Genomic DNA, 21386 nt, shown 5'->3' with positions numbered 1-21386 from the left:
GCTGCTGCTGTTATTCTGCTCTACTCTGAATCCTTTTTGTTATATAATCGCCCTATTTACCTTATGTTTATTTTGTTGCACCTGCAATGGAGTACTTTCCCCATACCTGAATCACGAAGGAGCACATAAAAAACAGGAGCTCTCTGCCTTTTGTTGAGACAGAATAACCTTATTTCACTCAACTGAATTATCTCTAAAATATCTAATAATGAAATCCAGGTGGTACAAAAAAAACGGAGGTATGTGCTCATTTTGAATACGAGTTACCTCTTAGCAATTTCTTCTTGCTTTCCTCCCCACAATGCCCTACTCTCTCTCTCTCTCTCTCTCTCTCTCTCTCTCTCTCTCTCTCTCTCTCTCCATCCTCACCCCCCTTTCCCCTCTTCATCCAACTCTATTGCACTCTTTTCATTGCCCAGCTCACGTATTGAATCTGCCTGATGAAAACAGATCTCACTGCAGCACCACAATAGAATGGCTGATGCAGGAAAGATGAACCCTAATGGATTTTTTTTTCAATGTGCTCAAGATTGAATATAAGGCCTGACCTCCAGATGTAGTGGATCCATTTCAACAGCAGAGATATTGTTTATAGTGAGGACACAGAAACGCTTGGACACACTCGGACACGCACAAACAGCGCCAAAAATCTCCTTTTATCTGCATAATTCACTCAAAAACTGTATCTTTCAGCTCGCTTAGCAGTCTAAAATTAGAATTAACCCTTGTTATTTATCCATCCATGTCAAGTGAGGTAGTCATTATGATAGCATCTCATGTTTGAACTGCAGAGTTTGCTTAATTACTCTGCTCAACAGACTGTGTCAAGGTGAGGCCCCAATTTAATAGACACTCCGCTCTCAGCACAAATGAACCTCTGCTACGCTTTGGTAGTTTCGCCAGGCAGGCTATTTGATTTAGAAATTTCTGAGTTTGCTTTATATGCTGCTTTTTAGAGTGAAGTTGAGGCTGAGCCGTGAAAAGACCTCCTGTCTGTTTAAGGAGCTTTTCTCAGAGTCAGTTAGATGTAAAAAGGTTTGAGGGGAGGAATAGTGTGATACTGTGTTATTCCTTCTACTACCAATTCCTAGGTGAGAGAATAGGGTGATGATAGTGCACTGCTAGTTTTAGCTTTAAAAAAAAAACCAGTCATATCATTTTGATTTTTAGCACCTTATGCTACTAACACTGTTTGGGTGTGATATGATTGCAATGACTTTACATTGACTGGCTTAGCAAACTAAAAAAAAACCTAACACAAAACCTAGCTAAGCATCTGGAGATAAGCTAAACTGTTGTAGGCGTTAGCTCAGCTGATGTTCCCTCACCCATCCTGTATCTGTTGAAAGTGTCTCAAAAGAACTACTTTATTGGTGTTTTTTCCTGTTTTAATTATGTTTATGTAAATTTAACATCAGAAACATGCCTTAAAATGTGTAGGAGAGAACAAAGAGAGCTGATACTTGCTAGCTTACGATCTTAGCTAATACCACACCGCTGTTGCCACCATCACATGATAATTTATCTGAGATCTGTTCTTTTATACTCTTTCCAACAGTACTAAGGGCAGCCATTGTATATTTTTGAAGACATCATGCTGATCTAGATATGTGCTGGTAAATATTTCATGTAAAAATAAACTGGATACTCATTATTAACAGAATCACTGCTGACTCTTTATGGTTGATGTTGCCTTAATCGTCAGCGTTAGCTGCTGCTGCTGCTGATTTGCAACTCAAAAATGCTGTATTCTGTGTTTATCCCAACTTAAATTAACTTTAACTCAAATTTTAATCACAAATATGCCTTGATATGCAAGGTGCGACAACACAGTGAGCTGATATTTGCTAGCTTTGACGAGCATTAGCTCCCAACCCCTGCTAATATCACACTGTTGTTTGCAATCGGTACATGATCTTTTACCTGGCATTGTTTTAAATAGGGCACTGCTCTCAAAAGGGACAGTCACTGTTTTTATTGTCTCATGGAAAACTTAAATAAGGAGAAAAAAAAACAGTTATTTGATGGGCTCACAAAGTATGATCTAAGGTAATCGCTAATACCCCTTATTGGATTTTAGGTTGTATCCGGGGAGTTTCCATTACAGGTATAAGTTTTGGAACAACTCTGCTTGAAGGTTTAGTACATTTTTTTAAAGATCATGATGACCTGGTTAAAAGCTATTTTAAATGTAGGTCCTGTGCAGTAATTTCCTATGCCTTTGTCCTGATTTAGCCACTCCTAAATTACCCTGAGCATAGACCTAATGTGGACAATATATGTGACATTCGAAATCTGTGTTGCACTTGTGTTTATTTCTCCAATTTCAAAACCAAAACACCTCTTAATAAACCACCAAGCTTAGTTGTCAGAATCCCAATCACAGGCACTTACCAGCATATTGTCGTGAATGTGTTTTTATGATATGTTCCATCATGCATCATTTCAAACATTACAAATCTCATGCATTTTCATCCCACATCCTGCGATATTCAATCTATTAAACCACAGAGTGTGGGCCTGTGTAGCAGTAACAAATATCCTGACAGCCGAGAGAGAGACTGCCCAATCAACCACTGTCTCCACAGTAAAGGTCATGACCAAAATGTGAAATGAATATGAAGATAAATGACACTCCAATCCAATACCTTACAACATTATATATAATATATAGTATGTTTATATTTCAGATCTGTATCAGGGTGTAGTTTGGCTACACGCTGACTCTTGTTCATTCTTATCTCTTCTGTTTATGACGAGCATAATACATTACGCTCGACCTAGATATGCATCTGTATATATTTTAAGTACACTATATATAATAGATGCTCTTTTCTTTTCATTAACATACACACTGCTGGCTTTTCATGCTTGATGATGCCTCAGCCAGAAAAAATAACAGTATTAAACATGTGTACTCCATAATGACCTATTATATTATCAGAGAGGCACAGCTGTTAGTGTCTGTTTGTGATTATCAGTCAATGTCGATAAAAACATAAAGCTATAAAATATTGACCTTCAAGCCGAGCATTAAAAAAAATCCTTGCATATGTTTTTATTGTTGACCATATGTGCTTCCTCTCCTTGCTGCTGCAATCAATAAAAGCATTCACATCTGTGTGTATTTTAAAGCCAAGTACATCAAACACCAGCAAAAATGTCAAAAGTATTCTGTGCAATATTTACATTTTCGGTAAAAATCAACACTTCTTTCAACTTCATTAACAACTAGGCTCAGTATGTTCTGCCATGTAGGGATCTGTACGTATACTAGAGCTTATACTATAGGCTGCATTATGTTCCATGCATATGCTTTACATATGTCATATGTTGTGATAGAAACCTACTCAATTTCCTGCAGTTCTTTTGAATGCAATTATGGTCTGGAGATGCTAATTTGCTGGTGGAGCAGTTCCATGAGCAGCTGAGGGAGTAATCAACGCGTATTCATGTTTGAAGGCTTGACAGATTGACCGATGCATGCTGTCAAGGTAGATATGATGCTGATGGATTTACCCACAATCCTTTTCTCCATGCATCAGAGCTGACATGGCAGCCACTGAACAGCCATTCAGTTATTCCGCTACTTAGTCCCCTTGTTCATGTCTTTGAAAATGAAATATACCTCACAGGGTTGCAATTTATGTCACTTTAAAGCTTTTTGCGAGATTGAAAAAGGCTTTGAAAATCATTTTTAAACTTGAATTTGTCCTGTTTCTCCTGTGTGCCACCATCTTTTTTTACTTGACTCCTTTTTTGTGCGACTGAAACGACTTTTTCTTCCTAAGGTGGCAATTTGTTTCACATTAAAGTGCTCTATGAAATAGATGTTTTGGATGTTTTGCAGGATCCAAAAGTTGGAAAACAATATCACATTTAATTTGTCCGAAATTTTTCAAACTCCCTCGTTTTCTACCCTCCGTACTTTGCCTCCTTTTTATGCCTTTAAAATGTATTTTATCTTGTAAGTTTGCAATCTGTTTCATATAACAAAGATGCTTCAAATTGCTGTTCTAGAAATTTTGTAATACCGAAAGGTCTTTTTCATCATTAAAAAAATGTATTTGTACGACATATGATGCACTCCATGGCCCTATTACAGTTTTTGTATGTGACTAGATATATGGTACATGTTCACTACTTTTGTATGACCATGTTAGGGTCGGTAGTTTGCCCTGTTGTCTTCCCATGCAGCTCAGATAGTAAAATAAAACAAACTATATCTGTACATTTCTGCTTTAAGCCATTATGGTTAAGGTCACCACAATGTAACCCCCCCTCCCTGGTTCAGCCTAGGTCATTCTACTCACCGAGGGCATTTGGCTGGAGATGGGGTGGCTGTCCTGTGCCAGCATGTTCGACATCATGAGTGTGGGCAGCTCGGGGTACGAGTACGGGTTGATGAGCCCATTGTGTGGCAGCGAGTGGCAGAGGTAGCCTGTGGAGTCGTGCTCCATCAGGTGAAGAAGAGGAGGCTCGGGGTGGTTAGGTGGGGTGATGGGGGGGATCTCGTAGTCCTCATCCCCGTTTCCACTGCCTGAACCTCCACCTCCACCTCCTCCCCCGCCGCCGCCGGTCTGACCTGTGTAGCTCTAAAAGAGAGACAGAGAACGGTGCATAGGTTTAGGAATGACACATATTTTTAGATCAAACACAAGAGAAGTTATTACTTTTTCTTTCTGTATGGCACTGTCACATGTTTTGCATATCAGGACATTTAGCTAATGAGACAAAGCAACATGCAGAGAGATTTCACAACTTATTACAGAAGACATGAGTTTAAAAGGAAGAAATAAGCCAGGTTGAAAGAAATGTAAGGCCTTCAATTGGCTTTGCATTAAGTCTAAAATCTTCGAGGTGACATTTTCAAAAGAAAAAAATTGAGAGGAGAGTTCATGGTTTTAAAAGTTGAAGTTTTTATATTGTTGTTGTGTCATACATTACATGAGACCATACATTTCAGGGTAAGAGTGCATGGTAGGCTTGTTCATTCAATATTCCAAGAATGCCAATGGGCTTATATGAGACCATACATTTTAGAAGTCCAAGGTTAAAGTGCATGGTAGGATTGTTAATTCAATATTAAAAGAGGAAAATTGAAATAATTTCCACCCTAAAGATATTCAAAAGCACAGTCCTGGAAAAACAAAAGACTAAACTATAAATAAATATGAAAAACACCGGCTGTTTTGTCTTCTTTCCTGGTTTTTGAGATTAACTCAGCAAGCTTAAACACACCAAACTCCAACAGCCATCCCAGTTTGTGTTCATCAGGCCACCACAACATGTCAGGGTTTTGACAAGTGATCTCATGAAACAATAACTCTCTGAGGTCATCCTGTTTTGTGCCGTGTAAAAGAAAATGGGACTAAGTTTCCACTTAATCCAAATCACACCACTCACAAAGTCTGTTCATCTGTGGAATATTTCTGAATCAACTGACCTCACTGGCCAAAGGAAGAAAAACAGATTTCAACTGTTTAACCAAAGCTCTTTGGCTGCTAGAAAAACACGATATAACACATAATTCAGTGTTTGATCTTCACAAATATCTTTACTTTTGGCTTTGACAGAGCGTTTTCAGACCATTTTTCTTCAAATTCCAGCTAAAGCTCATCAGTGATTTTAGAATAGTTTGGGAACCAGGGGTCAAGCTGCCTGAATAGATATGTCACCCACAACATATACTCATTACTTGTTGACTGGATGTTAAAAAAAGATGACAGGAGACCTCCAAACAGAACTCCTATAATAGTTTAAGAATGCATCAGTGCAAAGTATCAAAAACAACTGTACATACTTCCATTGCTAATTGCAAACAATTCAGCTAACTGTCACTTTAATGAATGGATCATTTGATGGAAATGTTCTTCGTCTTCGCCACTAACTTTTCTCTGTCTATCTTGGACATGTTGCCCTTTTCGATTGCTTTAAATCATGTTATCAACGTCGGTATTTGCCTGATAATGATGTATTCTGATTCCATATAAATACATTAAATACAACAATGCAACAGCAAATATTGATGTTATTTGTGTTATCTACATCACTTATTTTAAAGTTCCACGGCCTTTATTGTCTTAATTTGGGTTTGCAGGTGCAGACTATTACAATAACCTGTGATTCTCTCTATTTCTTGTGAGGGACTTCCAGATGAAGACATTTTTGGCTGAATACTGCTCACTGACATCTGTACTAAGTAACACTGAGTTTCCACTAAGCCACTCCTCGGGTCACAGCATCCACTGCTGATTAATTAAAACCCTCTGTGTTAAGTATTAATTAATGCTTAACCTTAAATTGAACCTTAAGTATTTATTCTTCAAGTCTAAACAACCTATTTGGGGGGGGGGGACATGGGTAAGAAGCGTTTATTTCTTATTATGTTAACATCTTGTTCTCAGAGGAATTCTGTTTCCTTCCACTCAACCCAAAAGCTTTGTAAACTGTTTAAATCCTGATCTGTCATTTTGTTCAAATAGGTGTAATTTTGTTTCAAATGTTGAACGTCTCATTTTGGAACAAAAACTCAAAGCTCAGCGATCAGTATAATAAAGGAGAGCGGCAGCTTCTGTATTTGTGTGCTGTCGCGCTAACACAGTAAGTCCAATCAGATCAGAGTTCTGCACTGAGCAAGAAGAAAAGAAAAATAGCAGGGAAATTCAACAGGGGAATGAAAAGCAATTTTGTCTGAGGCGATCCAACTTGACTCCCATTGTAATGACTGAGTCAAATTAATCATCACAAATAATATTCTGGTGTCAGCCATTCAAGGGCTTTTTAATAGAATTTTTATGATTCATGTCTAGCGGTATACATCAAACAGTCAGTTCTGCAACATTTCTGAAATCAATTCAATATCATCTTTGTGTAGGCTGTCATCCTCGGCAGCAGAGTGGTCATTTATCTCTCAAACAGATACTTTTAGAAAATAAGGGGCGCGGGGAGATGGAAGAAAGGAGTGAGGATACTGGGCACATTTTTTTCCTTGTTTATCACAGGCCTGTTTTATTATAAAGGTGAAGGTAAAGGCACATTCTGTAATACTGTGGCCATATAAATAACAGCTTTGTTAAGATTTACAGCTGAAAATGAAATGACAAATTAGGAGGGGAAAAAGCAAAGCCAATTTCACAGCAAAGAAACTCAGTCTATGTAAAAAATGTAGTGTTGTCTAATGTTGCTGTTTACTTACTTTTCAGAGATAGTGGCTTTAAAGCTGTTTGTTTTTGTTATTCCTGTGGAGCAAACCTTAATGTGCCTTTGAGTACATATGAATGGATATTGTTCCTTTTGCAGCAAAAGCTTTCAGCCAGATTAAAATGTATTTAATGTCTTTTAAAGGAATCTAACGCGGTAAGCACAAAACCAGATGAGAGGAGTTTCATTAAGCTACAAAACCCAACACACAGGTCTTTAATTTCACCACAAAAAAGCATGTTAAGAATGCAGACACAGACTCAGCGTTTAAAGCACACTTTTATCTCCCTTCATGTTACTCCGAATGAAGAAAAAGAAGCGAAAAGGAAGTGTGATCGCCTCAATTTGATTTACTTTGTCCTGAAAAAGCCTGCGAGCCAGTTGATATTAATTTTCTGGCCTGTCCTTTGAAGACAGATGTTTTTGTAAACCTGTGGGGATAATGTTATTGTTTGGTCTAATGGACAAGAGAACGAACATTTCCTGAGATTCAATTTCCCTCATAATTGTTGGAAGGAAACTAAATTGTCTGCTGTAAACATTGGGGCCATTGTGTGAAGTGAGTCCCTGTGAGCGTCTCCCCTCGGAGCCTTTAGAACACCGTCATCTTTCCTTACCAATGTGTTTGACCACTGTGGAATCTGAAGCAGGCCGCGCTTAGTCATCATCTAGCATGTTCATCAACTCTTTGTTTTCTCAGTGTATAAATATATATCCAAACTACAGAGACTTTTTACAGCTCCTGTATGTTGCTTTTGATTGTGTAACGGGACGATGGCTGAGGATGTGTCATGTGTTAGATTGCTGTGAGGGCTCATCCAGTGCCCTTGATTATAAAATGTAAATACCAAGGACATTCCCAGTTGTATTGTGGCAGGATAAATTATTCATATGCCTCTATTCAGAATGAGCTTGCATGTACAGGACCACATGTACACTCTGGATAATGTATACTCTTTTCTGCTTTAAAAGTAAAATCCAAACAAAGGAGATGTATTTGATGGATCATGTAGTATAGACCAGCATGTGTCCTAGTATGGAATTGGCTTTTCAAACAAAAGCTTGCCTCCTTTTTTTTCTCATCACTGGTTTATTTTCAATAGCAAGGCAGCTACCAAAAGCTGCGTTTCACAGATTCTATTTCCTCACAGACACATCCTTTATTTTCCTCCTCTGATCAATAGCACACACTATAGGGAACATTATTTCCAATACACAGTATGCTCAGCCTGCACAGCGAGCGAAACACAATCTGTAACATTTTAATTAAGAGACAGATCTCTCGACTGTAAGTGTTACATAGCAGCACACCTTTCATTTGAAAGAAACAGATGAACAGACAGTTGGTCTGGGACTGAGAGAGAAAATAACATTGATTGGGGAGCTTTCCAGCTTGTCTTTTATTTTGGCACAGATCTCCGCCTCCCTCTGCAACACTGCCGGAGTGTTCAAGGCCTTCTGGAGACGATATTGACTGTGGCTAATGGCTCATTATCTGTACATTCTCTCTCTTATTAGATTATTGTTGCAATGCCTGTAGAAATCTGGATCCAGGACATAACCCAATTAATAACAAAATGTTTATTAAGTCTGTTAAATGGCTCACTATCAAATATAATTCAAAAATACAACAAAGGAGCTGCATGGATTTCAGTGTCTGCAAAACACTGCATGATCCTGCCATTCTTTTGCAGAAAAAACTGAAGAGATTGATGGATTAGTCCTCTACTATATTATTGTGTTCCATTAGACCCTTTTCAAAGCTAAAGTCTCTCCTTCTAGCTTTTAAATGAGAGCTTTTGCTGCTTTTTATGTTTAATTTAATTGTTAATTCCACTTTTTTTTGCATTATTGGTTGAAAAAAAAAAGACATTTTCCTTAATGTGTTCTCAGAGATATGCATTTTCCTCTCGTTTCAGACATTTCACAAACCAAACAGCTCATCAATATCAGAGAAAAAACTGCAAATCAAATATATAATATATACAGTCACAGCTTTAGCTTGAATATTTGGCTTCTCCGAGTACATCTATGAAAAGGGGCTGTTGACCTGCAAACATTATTTTGACAGGTGGCCCACAAACTGCTACACACTCCTCATAAACATGTTTAAGGTACACATGAAGTCCCACAATATGGGCACGAGTGCATGAGCATATTCAGGCCAGTTGCTCGTGTGCCTCACAGACGCAGACTTTGGAGTCCCCTCAAGTCTGCATTTGTTTCGAGGAGAGGGCGGGACCGACAGCTCGGAGACAGATGATGACGGATCTGCCTTGCCGCTAATGTGCACTTATCTGCCTATTGGAGAGCTTTGTCACAGTGGTGATTTATGCTTAAAATCCCTCACACACTACCACTTCCATCACCTCCAACACTCTTTGTTCAAACACCTTCACGAGCATCTCTCTGCACGTAGAGACAAAGTCAGGCCCTGTTATCTGTCCTTTCCACGCAGTCCAGTTTGTAAGGAAAAACGGTGGATTTATCTTTAGGAAGAGTTTGAGAGCATCAGCTATTTTTTTTTCACTGTGCCATCACTCTCTGCAAGAAAGATTATACTGTAGTTTAATGAATGATCCTGTTTACTAGTGCACACAGAGCACTTCTTACTTTTATCAAAAACTATATATAATGGGATATAGCTTCTTGGTTTTTAAAAGTGAAGCTGATGCAAAACTGTCTTAAACCATACCATGCCATACTATACCACACCATACCATACCAAACTATACCATACCACACCATACCAAACCATACCATTCCATACCATACCATACAACACCATATAATACCATACCATACCAAACCATACCATTCCATACCATACCATACCATACAATACCATACAATACCATACCATACCAAACTATACCATACCACACCATACCACACCATACCATACCATACTATACAATACCATACCAAACTATACCATACCACACCATACCACACCATACTATACCATACCATACAATACCATACCATACTATACCACACCATACCATACAATACCATTCCATATCATACCATACGATACCATACCATACCATACCATACCATACGACACCATACCATACCATACCATACAATACCATACCATACTATACCATACCATACAATACCATACCATACTATACGACACCATACCATACCATACCATACTATACCACACCATACCATACAATACCATTCCATACCATACCATACCATACCATACCATACCATACCACACCATACTATACCATACCATACAATACCATACCATACTATACCATACCATACAATACCATACCATACTATACGATACCATACCATACCATACTATACCACACCATACCATACAATACCATACCATACTATACCATACCATACAATACCATACCATACTATACGACACCATACCATACCATACCATACTATACCATTCCATATCATACCATACCATACCATACCATACCATACCATACCATACGACACCATACCATACCATACCATACTATACCACACCATACCATACCATACAATACCATTCCATACGATATGATACAACATGATACGATATGATACGATATGATACGATATGATACGATATGATACGACATGATACAACATGATACGATATGATACAACATGATACGATGTGATACAACATGATACGATATGATACAACATGATACGATATGATACAATATGATACGATATGATACAACATGATACGATATGATACGATACAATACCATATGAATCGATACGATACATGATATGACGCAATACGAAATGATACAATATGATACAACACGACAAGATAGGACAGGACACAACCAAGCGGCAACCTCCGGTCTCAAACTATGAAGCCCATGCAGAAGTGTTATAAACTGCAATTCATTGAGAATCCGCTTGAGACTGGCTGCAGAAACACCGGAAACCACATAGACACCAATTCATAAAAGACGATCTTACAGCATTAATTAACATGTTTACAGCCTGGTTCAAAAAAACGGCTTGGCTTTATGTAGCTAATCTCTCTATCGGCACACACTGTGCGGGGTGAATTTTTTTCTGACGCGACGGTTCAGAAGATATTAAGATTACGATTTTTGGCCCAGATAAGGACATGACTGACTTGACTCCTGGACGGGAACACATAGCTGTTGGCTAGGAGGCTCAAACCCCGCCTCTTTACGTGACACTCTGCCTGGTTGAGTTCCGCTTTTCCAATATGGTTGCCACCGACGATTGGTGCCAAAACTGCGCTCAGGAACAACACGTCATGGATACTACGTCCATTATTTATGCAGTCTATGGACACAACGCGATAAGATACGATACAAATCAATATGTTTGCTTGGTGTCGTCAATCACTAGTTTTAGGTCTTTTTTAATAAAACATAATGATTCTTTTCAATTAACAACCTAATTCAGTGTACAATTAGTAACAGTAAAGCACAATTTGCAATCATGAATAAGGATAAAGGCATAGAGATACGTATTAATCCCATTGCTAAAACATGGACACTTTTTGTTCTTTTAAAAAAAGATAGTAATGGCCAAAAACCAACTTGAGGCTTCTTTATGAAACTACAAATTAGTAACATTTTTTAACTCTATGGTTGTCATGTAACAAAGCAGGAGATAAAATGTATTTCCTAAAGATTCTACTTATTTTACAATGCCAAATTCTCAACAAAGACAAAGCATTTGTGATTTCTTGTCATTAGGCTGTTTGTTTCTGACACTCCTCTTTCTCTTTTCCCTTTCTTTTCTCTTCCTATCCCTCTACCTCCCTCAGTCAACTCAGGCTTAATTAAAGCCATAGCTGTTCATCTGCTACAATATCATGTCAGGGGGTATCAACACACCACAAAGCCGTCTCTGGCAGAGCTCAAAGAGATGAGGAGAGAGAGAGAGAGATCTGAGAGGGAGAGAGAGAAGATGAGAGAGAAGAGAGACTGAGAGAGAGAGATGAGGGAGAGAGAGGAGAGAGAGCGAGAGGAGGGAGGAGGGAGGAGGGAGGGAGGGATCCAGTTACAGCCACCCTACACCTCCATCTCCTCTTCCTCTCTTGGCAGCCCTGACCAGCCTGTAGGCTGCCCCCTTACAGAGCCCACAAGGTCTGGTCCCTGCTCCACATCCCACCTCGACCCGATCACCCCCCATTCTCTCTCTCTCCCTCCATCCCTCCATCCCCTCCCCTGTGTCATCTCATCTCTCTCTAAAACAGCCGGGCTGCATATTATCTGTCACTATGTTACTGTTGGAATCATGAAAGGGGCTGTGGGGATGGGGATGCTAAACTGAACCACTGTGTATTCTTGGTGTCCTGACTGGTTGAAAGAATGGGATAGGGGGAATGGGAAGGGGGAGGGAGAGAGAAAGGGTGAGTCAGGGAAAAAATAATGTCAAAGGCAGACTCTTTCTAGGAAATAAAATCCAGCTACTATCTCTTTAGCCACAGCTATTTGCGAAGACGAAGAAGAAGGCAGCCCCATGACAAAGAAAAGCTTCATTTTTTTTTCATTTTAGGAGGAAAATTTGGAAATAATGTGAAAGCCAATACCAACTGTGCACAGTCCGATGTGCAGATGGCCTGATTCACCCCAGAAACTGAGTTGATTACTAACTAACCTCCCATTGACTAAAACCAGCCTCCTTAATTGTTCCCTTTTCTTTTATGTCTCCTTCCCTCCTTCTCCCTTGTGTATCCTGTTCCCAGCGCTCGTCTCACTTGTCAGTCGAGGTCAGGAGGTCAGTCTCATCTGATCGCGTGTCAGAGCCGATTAGAATCACAGCGTTTGTGCCATGTCATATTTCATTATGCATTTGACTCATCTCCTGGGTCAGGGGGTCAGTGTGATTTGATTGGATGACAGAAATGATATAATTTGTGTTTAACCCTAGGCTGTATGAGGCTCTGAGTGGCGTACTAATGCATTTTGCTAAGACGGGGCAAGGCCCTCTCCACAAGCGACTAATTTGAAGTGGCACACCGCAGAGTTGAAGGAGAGCCAGAGCTACCGCTCAACATGCCGAGGTTATAAGGGAGGCTTTATCAAATAATAAACACAACCTTCCTTGTACCTCTGTTTCTGTCTATCTATCGCAGGCTTTCATTTTTACTCTACAAACTGATGCAAGTGCGCAAACGTTAGCTGCCTCATGCTACTTTCTCTCCTCCTCCCTTTTTTCTTCTTTATCAATTTGAGTCACTGAAAATGTGTCACTGACCCTCTTTTCTCTTGTTTTTATTCTCTTTCTCTCTCTGTTCTGTCTCTGTTTCTTCCTCTCTGTCTAAGAACACTTGATATTGGCGGAGAGAGGAGACTAATGGAGAAGTGCTGTCAGCAACAACCACATCATTATTGCTGAACATTCAACTGGAACACAAACAACATTTAAATAGCTCCCAAATGACTACAGAATATAATAGAATAAACATGTAACAGTGGCAAAACATCAACTTAGTTATTGTTTTGAAGAAGAATTGGGACAATATTTACTGTTTGATGAGTTAACATGCGTTTATATCCTTACTTATTTCACAGTAATCATACATTTACATCTTGCCTACTCAGCTGGCACTAGAATTATTCCTCACTCCTCTAACAGTCCATTGTCTTGTCCAAGTGTGGTCAACTCAAGCGGCAACCTCCGGTCTCAAACGATGAAGCCTATGCAGAAGTGTTATAAACTGCAATGCATCGAGAATCCACTTGAGGCTGGCTGCAGAAACACCAGAAACCACATAGACATGAATGGAAAAAAAAAGATGATCTTTGCAGCATTAATTAACATCTTTACAGCCTGGTTCAACAAACGGCTTGGCCCTATGAGGCTAATGTCTCTATCGACACACTGTACGGTCAGTGAATTTTTCTTCTAACGTGACGGCTCAGAAGATATTAAGATTACGAGTTTTTTCCCAAATAAGGACATGACTGACGTGACTCACGGTCGGGAACACACAGCTGTTGGCTAGCAGGCTTATACTACATCACACTCTGCCTGGTTGAGTTCCGCATTTCCAATATGGCTGTCGATTGACTTCAAAACAGCTCTCAGGAACAGATGGGTGACGTCACGGATACTACGTCCATATTTTATACAGTCTATGGGTCAACTCTGGGTCCAAAAAAACAACATGGTGGCAGGCAACATGACAAACTCAAGGCTTCAAAACAGATGACTACAAACCATCGGGTCATACAGGGGCATGTCCAGAAGGTGGCATGGCCCCTAGAAATGTGATTGGCTACCTCAGATGCCACCTCAAAATCATAAACTATGATTTGCAGATAAGAAACGATGAGATTCCGTGCAATACTGTATGAGATGTCACTAAACGATATGATACAATATGTTATAATGATACAATAGGTTTACAATATGATACAATGTGATACAGCACCATCTGATATGATACAGTACAATATGATATAGTTACATACATTATGATGCCATATCAGAGGTGGGACTTAGATTAAAATCAAATGTTGGCTGTGTTTGAACGGGCTGCTTGCAGTGTTGTTTTGCTTATCAGTGTAGCACTTTTCTTTTGGCTCTTTACATTTTTAGGAAAACACGCCCTAAATCTATTTCATAGGACAAGTTTGTAGGAGAGTAATGAGTCAACCAGCTCTGTATGTTACCACTCTGTGGTGTGACTTAAAATTACACACAGGCAGATGACATCTTTTTTGATATTTTATTGTTCAGGCTAAAGGTAGACTTGAACTGTGCAGAAAGAAATGGTAAATACAGTACATGTTATATATTCTTAGGCCTTAGGGTTAGGCCACCCCAATTTTAAAAAATCTGGACACGCCCCTTGGCTCATGTCTTGTGTGCTACATTTACTTCTATACAGAATATGGTTGAAGCAGCATCATTTTCATGTGGTGTCAATTTTTTCTTGCTACTAGTAAACTCAACATTTTTCTTCTTCATAAAAAATGTTTGTTCTAACAACACTACCACATTTTTTGTCCACATCTTTGAAACAATTATTCAATATTTTCCCCAGTCCTTATTATGTGACTGAAAAAAGAAAGAGCTTCATCTCGTATCCAACACATGCATATCCTAGTCCTATAAAACAACTAGCCAATCATTTGGTTTGCATCTTGTGTGCAGAAAGGGTTCAGGACCTTGCGGCAGTAATGATATGCAGATGCCGCACAGTGTCGGCGAACACTCGGCTGTGCTCTCCACTAATGCGGTTGAAAAACAAACCATGGGTGCACAAGATCACTCAGGTTTCCCAAAAGTCATCTAGAGTGATTGTGATGGCGGTGTTGATACTGCTGTGGGTGAAGAGCTTGGGGGGAGGAGAGGAGGAAGAATGAGGGAGAAGAGAGTGGAGAGGAAGGAGCAGGAAAGAAAAAAAGAGGGGGGAGGGGATGGAGATGAATTCAACATTTCAAATGAGGACCATAATCAAACTTATTGCCTGACAGGGTGAATCTAGGATTACAACGTTGCCTTGGCAGACATGCAGCATTATTCCAAGAGTCCTCTCTGTCTCTTCCTGTTGGGTGCAGCCATCTCCTGCAGAGGGAAGCCTCTTTAACTTTGCTCCTCTGCACACGACTGTCTGTTCCGCAGGGCTTAAAATCAGCCAGTGCTACTTCTACTGCTGAGTTACGACCACAGAGGCTGCCAGAGAGTTCAAGAAAAAAAGTCAACAATCAGCAGCGAGTCAACTGCTTTTTAATTTTAAATAACTCGTCAGTTATCCACTTTTCTGTGTTCATTGTCAAAATCATTATTAGCAAGTTGACAATGGTACTACTGTGTATGAGTGATAAAACTAATTATTGTTATAAGAACAAGTAAATGGACAAAAAAACAGCACAATAAAAGGTTGGTGGATCAGTACCGACTGACTCTAACAATGTTGGGTGTAACAAAGGGAGAGCTGATGGCGCAGTCATCCAAACAAACGTGCATTATTCTGAGAATTGTTAGGATCCTGTCACCCACAAATAACTCTGCTATACACCAGGAGAGAGTGCATGTGGATGGTGAATATGTGTGTGCTATTGTCTGCCAGTGTGTGTATGTGCCACTAAATCTGTGTGACAACTGTGTGTCTGCATACACGAGTGTTATGGCTCTTTATGTGAATGTTTTCAAGGTATCCCTGATTTTCATTTAAATGAAGACTTACTCTTAAACACTGCCTGCTCTGTGTTTGTGTGTGTGTGTGCCAGTGTGTTTGTGTGTGTGTGGTGGCAGTGTGTTCTTAAGTGTCTCCCCTCCCTGGTTCACAGTCAATGAGGCTGTGTATCGGAGGCTGGCACAGCTGGTGGGAGCAGGAGTCTAACATCTGGACCCTCGTACTCTTGGTGCCATTGTTAATAAGAGGCTGGTGGGGAGTGGAGGGGAGTGGAGGAGACAGCTCTCCAGTGTCAATGAACCTCCCTGTCTCTCACTAGAGCTCAGCACTGCAACTCAGACGCGATCCAGCACAAAAGGACCTCCAGCATTGCAGCTTATCCAAGACTAATATTTCTGAGACAAATCAAGGAGGGGGAGCTTAAGAGGCCTGATTTTATACTTTGGAGCCACATTAGCAGTGTGCCTGTAAGGATTATTGGTTAGTTGGCTGGTCCCCCACTTTGCTCTGGACAGACATATAACAACGTTTGAATGCTCTGCCATGAAATTTTGTTTGCAGGGAATAAATCCAATTGATATTAATGTTTTTTTTCTTTCTTATTGCCAAATTCTTGTTTTTCCAACCTCCACAAGAGCTAAGCAGATTGCCAAAAAATTTGGTACTGACAATAATGTCGCCCCTTCAGGGAACCCCTTGTCTTGCAAAGCCAGACCTATCTTCATACCCGTTATTACTCTACATTTAGAGAAAAATAAAATGCTTTGGATATCTGAATTTCTTTAAGCTAAGCCCAGGATGGAGAAATAGAATCCTTGATAAATATTGTAGGAGGGGACCTTTTCTGATGGAAAGACTGACCCACAAACTTATATGTCACTTGCAATATAAGGCCTTGTTTGGACGAGAACGGCCTCATTAAATACATTTAAGTCTTATCTTTGTGTTTAAAAACACAAACTCTGTGTTCATATGTCAATCCTCTGATAATGATCTGCGTGCACACATCTGCAAAACGAATGCAAACGCTGCAGTATGCATTCCAGGCCAGCAGTTGGCAGCATAAGTTTGTAATGGCACACAACAGAAGAACATAACATACCTGTGCATAAAGGCGTTCCTCAACAAAACAGTGAGTACAAACTATTTTACTGGACTGAAAACTGAAGCAAAAGACTTCAAAATACTCTACTCTTAAGCTTATTTTCCTAAGTTTGTGTTTTCAGCTGCCCAGAATGCTGCTTCAATGTCAAAAGAACCAAAACTCAACAATAGTTTACAGTTTTCTATTGAATATGTTTCTGTATGAACAACCTCTAAGTAATGATAGAAGACGTCAGGCCTGCCTTCTTGTCTGATACAGATCTTTGCCCACAGTTGTCATTTTATGGAAGTAGCTAGCTAGCTAGCTATCAGGTTGTAGTTTCATCACATTGAAACAGGATTGGGACTAAGTTTACACACAGATGGTGGAAGAGAAGGAGAACTCTCCCTTCAGTCTTTATGCAGTGGGTCAAACTGGAAGACTTTATTCAGTGTCAAAATTGTGTCAACATTTTATATCATCAGGTACTTGGTTTAAAATCAAAGACATTTAAATCTTTGCTGTGTTTTTTGTGTGATACTGATGAATTATCTTATTCATGATAGTGAACACAGAACACATACCTGCGTAACATCCCTGCATTTGCATTTCCTTGTGTTAGCATTCTAATGAAAGCTGCCTCACAGAGTTGCTCTACAGCTTCAGAATCTTACTCTTGTTAACCAAACACAAAACAGCAGCCAAATATCACAGTTTGCGATACATTTTCTGCTTCTGCACTGCCTTAGATTGTTAACCCTCATTTTTGCAACACAACCAGAGGCTTAAACTGACGTACAAATTTATAAGTGTAATGTGAAAGCATAAAGGCTATCTGCCTCTGGCTTTGTATCAATATCTCCGCTGTACTCTGCTTAACCAGATTAATAAGAAAATGATATAACCTCATTTTAACTTTCTCTGAGCTGAGAAAATAAGTCGACATGGATCGATGTCAGCTTAGAGCCTTTTTTCGTACCTTGAAGATACAGCATCAATAATTAACTGAGCATTTCTGCTAATGAATCTCAGTTCAATGGAACATTTTCCTCTCTAATAACCCATAGCTTTTTTTTTCCACAGCCACGAGGGAAAGCGAGTTCAAGGCAAACTTTGTTCATTTCATCTTTAAAGGAGATAGAAAATCTGCGTGGCTGTGGAAAGGCTAAACAGACACTGGCCATTTTGGGCCTTTTATAAAAGTCTGGCATGTGATCTAGTACAAGAGTGAGTGTTAGGTCTCTCATCATTCTCTCCAATGGGGTGAAAGGGCCTACACAAACACATTAAGGTTGCCATTAGTTTCATCTGATCACCTGGGGCAACAGGGGGATGGACAGCTTGGCAGAGCAAGGGCCTTACACAAATATACAGCTGTGCATTTCTATGTGGTGCCATGTCAGATGAGTATTTCAAACAGAGGGGCTTTTAAACAGGCCGAGAGAGAGTGAGGGGGGTGAGGTAGGGGGGAGTTTCCAAACGACTGTAAAAAGGCCACAGGGAGAGAAAGAGAGAGAGTGAGAGAAAGAGAGAGTGAGAGAAAGAGAGAGAGAGAGAGAGAGAGAGAGAGAGAGAGAGAGAGAGAGCTTTCCATCTTTCTGCTGCTGTGACAAATATGCCTGCACATCTTTTTGCATTGTCTCCGCTCCCTGCTTCGTCAGCGAACAGCTATAGAAATATTTTGGCAGGCTGTGCTTTGTTTTCCTTTTCACAAAAGATGGAGTGAGAGAGAGGGAAAGAGAGAAAAGAGTGGGGGAAAGAGAGAGAGAAGGGGGAGGCGGGTTAGAGGGGACCCGGTTGCAAAAGGTGAAGGGACATTGTCAGAGGGACATTTTAGGAAAGACGGATAAAGAAAGAGGAGAGGAGAAGTGTGGAGATGGGTTGAAATAGGGTAAAAAGAAGGTAGAGAAGAAAGAAGGGAGATAAAAGGAGAAGAGTTGTTCCAATATGTTGTGTACCAGTATTTGAGATGCTGTCATTACAGCCTAAATTGCAGTATCAGTTAACGTCAACCACCACACTCGATGCTTCTATCCACCACTAATGATAAGCCACTAAAACACTTACTTGTTACACACATGTCATATCCAACATGGCTGCTACAGGCTACTGTTGTTCTGTGATAAGATGAACTTATTTTAGGTTAATATCATTAAACAACAGTGGAAAGAAACAGTGCAATGCTAATTTGAAGTGTGACGTTGGTTAAGTTAGCAAATTTTGTGAGAAGGGGCTGCTAGCTGAGCTGCTGCTAATCTTAGTTTAGCTAGCAGCCCCTAGCTTGTTTTAAGGTGTTTAGCTTGGATTCCTTCAGTGTACTGAGCCAGGTCATACAACAGCTGAGCTAATATATCAAATCTATACGTAGTAAGTCAAAAAAGTTAATATGTCTGTTTCTGTGCATTGGAGGAGTTCATAGTATCAACGAACAGTGAAGGCTATGTATTGGAATCAGTTTTGAGAAGACGAGAAAGTTTCAGCAGGTAGGTCGAGGGGGGGGGAAAGAGTGAAGTTGGACAAGAAGTTAAGAAATAGCTGTGTGAAATATGTAGCAGAGGGAGGTAATTCAAGTGAGGTGGTATAAAAAGAAGGGGGGGGGTTGAAGAGTGATTGGGGAGATAGAGATGTCAAGGAAAGCATGTGGCACAAAGTGGGAGAATCCATGAGAGAGGAGGGGGCAGGTGGAAGTGCAGTGGAGGTGGAGCCTGCCACTCAGGTCCCCTGCTCCAGTCTAAACAGCGGGAGGAAGCTGTAAATCAGACTAATGCGACCAAGCTGTAATTCAGACCAGCAGGGCTGGGGCGCTGGCGCAGGGACCTCGAACGGCGGGAGTTTACAAAACGCCGCTGCGAGGCTTTAATCAGTGCAATGATCCGAAGATACCGTCTCCCCCAATCAGAGGGCTTCCTGTCAGTCACACACGACTGAACCCGACCAATCAGGCTCTGCTGAGGGTCCAGACGGACCGGCTGGCTTTTGGGTTGCTGCCAAACAAGAGAATTACTCATCTAAACTGGAGAGGTGGAATGGGCCTTTAATTCAGAGCGCAGAGGGACGAGGTGATAGATTTGTCAAAGGTTGGACATAAAAGACTACGGGATCATGTTCTACAATGGTTTATCAAAAACATATGGGAGAAAGATGAGAGACACAAGGGAGCTGTGGAGGAGGACTTCATCAATTTCATCTGACAGAGTTTGTACAAGTTTAAGCATAAAAACTGTGACAGACATCAAATCTGTTGCAGAACGAAATCTCTCATTAAAACCTTCAGAATAACACAAAGGCCTCATTAAAAGTTCAATGTGTTTCATAAACTTATTCTTAATCACATCTGTTTGCTGCCATAAAAAAAACTTTCTTTGGATTCAACAATCTGTCTCTGCTTTTTTGTGTCTCACATATCTGCTGTTGGCACTCTAACACCTCTCTAATTACAATTACAACACCCAAAGGGGCTCGGTGCAATCCTTGCCAACTACAAAAAAAGCACAGAAAAGCTGGGCCGAGAAATAGCATCAAACTCACTCTTAAAACATCATTTGAACTCCCTGCATGTAAAACAAGCAGATAAACTTTAAAATTACTAGAAGCCGCCTTTTCATACCTGCATTTTACTCAAACAGGGACGTAGGAGGCCGATGCATTAACTTAAAAGTGAGCGGGAAAATGCAAATGTAGTCCACTCTATCATCAGGCATTCAAACATACCCTTTCAACTCAGTAATCTATAATATTTATGCTTTGATGCTCATGAAATGGCCACAGTTTGATGGTAAAACTGAGCTGGATTCTGCTCTAGTACTTGTGGTAGTTGTACTGGTGTGACTGGCTTGGCTACACACACACACACAAACACACTGTGCATGCTAAAACCACATGCAGCGTCTTGGCAGCAAAGACGCTACAGCGGCAGCCAATCAATAAAACCTTGTTACGCTAATTGCAAGATCATAATCTCCGTTCCTACTTCTGCTGAAT

General features: G+C 40.2%; 1 protein-coding gene across 6 annotated transcripts in view; it reads right to left on the bottom strand.

The window, feature by feature from the left end:
* Positions 1-21386, bottom strand: part of tox2 (TOX high mobility group box family member 2) — a 154188-nt gene that overhangs the window by 32949 nt on the left and 99853 nt on the right. For all 6 annotated transcript variants that reach the window (XM_034680817.1, XM_034680811.1, XM_034680795.1 and 3 more), the window contains one exon: positions 4314-4595. In XM_034680817.1, coding sequence (XP_034536708.1) covers positions 4314-4595 — 282 coding nt within the window. The remainder of the gene's footprint in view (positions 1-4313; positions 4596-21386) is intronic.

This window comes from Notolabrus celidotus, chromosome 1 (assembly GCF_009762535.1).
Source record: "Notolabrus celidotus isolate fNotCel1 chromosome 1, fNotCel1.pri, whole genome shotgun sequence".
Classification (NCBI taxonomy): domain Eukaryota; kingdom Metazoa; phylum Chordata; class Actinopteri; order Labriformes; family Labridae; genus Notolabrus; species Notolabrus celidotus.
This window is presented reverse-complemented; position numbering and strand designations above follow the sequence as displayed.